This window comes from Miscanthus floridulus, chromosome 17 (genome assembly GCF_019320115.1).
Source record: "Miscanthus floridulus cultivar M001 chromosome 17, ASM1932011v1, whole genome shotgun sequence".
NCBI classification, from domain to species: domain Eukaryota; kingdom Viridiplantae; phylum Streptophyta; class Magnoliopsida; order Poales; family Poaceae; genus Miscanthus; species Miscanthus floridulus.
Window position 1 is genome coordinate 59638880 of NC_089596.1, and position 5408 is coordinate 59644287.

At 46.7% G+C, this 5408-nt stretch overlaps 1 protein-coding gene across 1 annotated transcript; it reads right to left on the minus strand.

Moving 5' to 3' along the window:
• Positions 1-582: 582 nt before the first annotated feature.
• On the minus strand, positions 583-1368 carry LOC136518916 (uncharacterized). The gene has a single exon (XM_066512603.1). It carries the CDS (start codon positions 1276-1278, stop codon positions 793-795), a length of 486 nt encoding a protein of 161 aa, XP_066368700.1. The 5' UTR covers positions 1279-1368; the 3' UTR covers positions 583-792.
• Positions 1369-5408: the final 4040 nt, after the last annotated feature.

Sequence of the window (5408 nt, forward strand, 5' to 3'; positions counted from 1 at the left end):
TCACCATTTTGATGTATATACTATTAGCACCAAGGAAGGCATCACGCCTTACGTGGGAAGCTGGAGTTCAGTTGACCTGCAGCTACTGGTACAATCACTCCAGATCATAACGATCCTTCGGTATCTTGTATATTTTATATATTCAGAGCAATCACAGGAAGTGAGACGTACAGAGCCATTCATCAGCTAAACAATAAATAAATAAATAGGATGGAGGGCTGCTAACGAGTCCCATTCTTTAGACGCTGTGACCATGTGGTACTAAAGCATTAGCAAGCAGCTTGCGTTGTAGGTACTCATGTGGATGTGGTGCACTGAAAATCGAATATAGCCCTGCGGCCCTGTTCACTACTTTAGTACTTTTTATCGAACAAATAATATTTTTTTCTCGTAACAAATCAGTATAAGTATTACCATAAGCCAAATTTCAGCGAAACAAACCTTCTTTATCTCGGAACTAATTTTCCCCGTTTTATAATAATACTGTAATTCCGTAGAATTCGATTAAACTGGTACGATTCTCACAGGATCACGTGAATTCCGCATTTACTACACAAGTTCGTTCCAAATTCTTGGGAACAATTCAGATTCACAGGTTCAAAGTATTTGGTACTGGAATAATGACATGAAACTTTCATTTGACATGCAAGTTCTCTGTGCAACATATATGAAAGCGAAATTCTAGCGTACACGAGTCTTGCATGAGGCAAGATGAGTAGGCAGAGCGTGGCAGCAAGCTCCCGCGCGCGTACCGACCAGCATCACCCGGCGGCCAGTCCCGTCGTCATCAGTTCAGACCGCCGCGGGCAGCCGCGCGGCGGCGAGCACCGGCGGCCCGGCCTCGCTGCCGCGCGCGAGGATGGATCTGTAGATCTCGACGAGCGCCTTCTCGTCGTACTCCCTGGTGAGCGGCCGCGGCCTTGCGAACGGGTCGGCCGCGGTGCAGTACGGGCCGGCGGCGCCGTAGCCGGCCACGGCGGCGGAGGACGCGAGGCGGAGCATGGCGTTCACGTAGGCGTCGCGGAGCCGCGCCAGCAGCCGCAGCGGCGAGAGCGCGCGCAGGAGGCGCCGGCCGAGCACGCCCGCGCGCCGGCGGCGAACGCGCCACCCGCGACGCTGCGGCTTTGGCTGCGCCTCGCCGCCACCGAGCTCCGCGGTCGGGAGGCGCGGGCGGCGCTGCGCCGCGGCCGCGTCGAGCCGGTCGTAGCCGCGGCGCTTCCAGTAGCCCTTGATGCCGCCCTTGTAGGCCGCGCCACCGCCGACGACGACTCTTGGCATGGCCGGTCGGTCGCGGGATGGATGGTTCTTGGTTCCTTGGAGAGGTTGGACTGGCCTGGCAAGCTCAGGTGGCCGACCGCGCGAGCTGCGGATGTGCAGAGATGGTGGGGGAGGAGAGGAGGCTAGCGGCTGCCGCACTTATATCAATCTATACCACCGCACAGTAGTAGACAAAGAAACAAATTAAAAATATAGGTATAAACGGAAGCTGTATGCTTCTAAAAAAGATACGCAATGTCTTTTTTTTGCGAATAAAAAAAGATACGTAATGTCTATGCTTCTCTTTATACCTACAAAACACAATGCTAAACAGTTTCCTAAAAAAATAAACACAATGCCAAACAATTAAATAAATTGCATTTGCACGGATTAAATCGTCAGTCCTCACATGTGATTACACAAATGCTCACATGATATATATTGATTGAATTGTTGCAATCTGTCTTTTTTTTACAACAATCTCGATCGTCTTTGATGTTAGACGAATCCCTGATCTCGCTGCCCGTGGAATGACTCAATGATATTAGCAATGAAATTTTAAATTAGATAGAATTTTCTACAACGGAAAAAAGAGGAAATATCGGAAGATTGAATCCCATTCCCACCTCGGTGACCGGCAGTTGTGATCTTGGCGTAGTCGCACACACACAACCAGCAAGCAGTCAGCACTCAGCAGCGAATCTCACGTACTGGGCCTGCAGGGTATGCCACCCTGGTCCCTGTGGCTCCGCCACTGCAATTAAATAATTATTATGTTTAGTGTTTACGCTTAAGCCCGGTTTAAATTTAGGGCGTAAAGTTTTTGGTTGTCTCAGGTATTACATATGGGTGTCGCATGGGGTGTTCGGATACTAATAAAAAAACAAATTACAGAATCCGTCGGTAAATCACGAGACGAATTTATCAAGCCTAATTAATACGCCATTAATGCAAATGTTACTGTAGTACAACATTGTCAAATCATGGACTAATCAGGCGTAAAAGATTCGTCTCGTAAAATAGTCGCAATCTATGCAGTTGGTTATTTTTTTAATCTATATTTAATATTCTATACATATGTCCAAACATTCGATGAGATATGACCCAGACTTTTTGAGAGGAACTAAACATGGCCTTAGTTTATTTTCGGTGTTACATAACTACAGCCTATTCGGTTGGCTGGTGGATCTCGTAAACGATCGTAAATTTCCAGCCGGAACAATATTTTTCTCTCACACCAAACCAGCCAGCAGTAATAATCTACGATCCAGCCACGAACCAGCCAGCCATTCGAACAGGGGGCTAGTCTACACACTATACTACACAAAAGTAGTACTAGGCTTTAATTTACCAATTCTCTGGGTCTCTTGGCAATCATTATTTGTGTACCATTTCTGACAGATAGTCCCAGTTTACCGATGTGCTAATCGAACTTTCTTGGCGTGAGCAAAGGGCACTTGGGGGCGTTTGGCTGCCGCCGTAACTGCACACGCCACAACAGCGGCCGCACCCCAGACTTTGGCGGTCGATTCGTCCGCCGGACAGTTGGCGAGAAGCGGCGCAAAAATGAACTAGCGCATGCGGCGGCGGCCAAACATGTGGCGAACAGCAGTGTGAGTGTTTGGACGATGCGGCATGCCGCACTTGCGGCACGACGACATGCGGCACGCCAACCAAACGCGCCCTTAATTCGCTACAGCCCACAGCGCTACCTAATTCATGCAGCTCCTTCAGTTGTGCAAAGAGTGTGTGCATGATGAGCTTCTTCCTTCTTTAGTCAGTGTACGGTTACTTGGATGGATCAACAGCCTGTTCGGTTGGCTGGTTTATATCGTTGCTGGTTTATGAAGAAATACTGCTGGCTGGTTTGTGTAAGAGAAAAATACTGTTCTGGCTAGAAATTTACGATCGTTTACGACAAGCCACAACCAAACGAACAGGCTGCATGGTTGGTACTCGATGATTAACCTCTGCAAGGTTTATGTTTGTTGATGTCATCTCATTGGGCAGCTTCTTTTTATGACGCGAATGGGTTTAAATATAGGAGCAAATAGAGCCTGGCCCGACCCAGCCCGCGGGTCCGGCTCAAGCCCGATGGGTTTTAGCCCGTCCACGAATCTTACTGGACAGGGCCTGGGCGCATATCCCGCTGCCCAGAAAATTTTTTCTTGGCCCGAACCCTGCCTGAAATGCTGTTTTTGCTATTTTACACTATAAAATGTGCGAGCGGCCCACCTAGGCCCAGGCCGGCCCAAAAAATTAGGCTGGACCTGTCCAGTGGAACGGTCATGGGTGGGACTTTTTCGACCCAAATTAACCAGGCTTTTTTTTCGGTCCGGCACAAACTCGGCCCAGTCTGTAAAATGCTCAGGTCTAGGAGCAAAGAAGAAGAGAATGCAGCCAATTTATTTTCATCCTATCCATGGCCGATAAGCACCTTATTTGATCCACTCCTAAACTCTAGGTAATCATACACAATGGCAAAGAGTTGCATTTGAGTACCTAATATATGCTCGGAAACTTAATTGCTCTCTATGATAACTAAACTGCAGAGAAATGTATGCTAGGCTTGCTCATGCTCATCCTTGTATGACAGACAGGGCGATTGCGGGCCGTTCTGTTTGACTACCGTAAATATTTCTAATTTCTTATTAAGACACATCTCTAATACTTTATAGTGGCAGGCTATCGCGCTATGCTCTACCCTGATGTTGTTTTGTGTGTGTAATTCTGCCAAAGTGGTGATGTAGTAATCATTAAACAGGTATTCGTGATGTATGAAGTGTGGTACAAGCTGGATATTATCAATGTGATGCATGATTTTCTCGGGACTATCACATTATGTTGTGTGGATTTTTCTTCAAGAAAATCGAGGTTCCTTTCATAGATTTGTCTCGAGTAGGTAGTACATGACGTCATTCGCCAAAGGACCTCAGGTGCTCGTTTTCACCAGACACTAAGTACCCCCGAAAGCAAGCTACAGCGGACGGTATCCATCGAGCACACCCCGAGAGAGAACCCGAAAGATCCACATTTTTCCCAAGAATCCAATAATGAGAATGAGTTACAATACGGGACCATTTCATATATCAGAGTTTCTTAAAAATTACATTATTACATTACCAAATGTCAGAGTGCGGAATAATAAACAGCGAAATTTAAAATAAACATCTAGCGATAAGAACGAGGATCCTTCTGATCCCACTAGAAGAATCCTCCACACAAAGGTACTTCTCATGCATTACCTGCAATAGGGGTAAATAAACCCTGAGTACACAATGTACTCGTAAGACTTATCCGACTAGTGGAAATAATTTCCCGACTTCAAGAAACATGAATAGCTTTATAGTTTGCTGGGTTTTTTTTTTGCAGAAAGCAATACTAATAGTGAGTCCTTATTTATGTTATTATTATTAGCCGTATTAAGTTATTAACTATCCAGTCTATATAAGCACATATTCTAATTTCAAGCAAGAGTTGAACAATCAGTTCCATTTCATCACCTTTTATCTTTCAGTTCTTACTACGATGCTAGAGTTAAGACAAGCCGTACCGACTCAGCGGCAATTTGTGAACCAATGTGCCCAGCTAGGTGCCCCGAAAACACACGCCCCGCTTGTACTCCAGGCACAAGCAGGATCAACCCATCACCCTCCTGTCCTGGGTGTCTAGGTCTCCGTCCAAACTTGGACTCTAAGCTCCCACTCCTGAGTCCCGGACTCAGTGCGGTGCAAGGACCTCCACCATCCCCGCCGCCGATCAGTCGGTCTGGAAAGAATCGGATCCACGACACGAGAGCAACAAGTCTTCCCTGCGCCCATACCCAAGTATGTGCTCGGGACAATAGATCTGTGACTTGCCTAGTGTTCGTTGCAACGACCGGTCCTTAACCGACATAAACAGGGAAAAAGTGTAACCGAGCTATGCCCTGTTGGCTGCAAGACACAACCCCTTACACCCACTAATACCCAACCATATCTCTGCCTGGTCACCATTTTCTTTTCCACAATTTTATCATGAGTGATCATATTTATCACCTATTTGCGAGTAATAGCAGGTTACTCACGCTATCGATATTTTGAGCATAGCAACTACTCGACCTATACTAGTAGGACTCATAGGTAGATATATTTATGCATGTGGTTTCCATA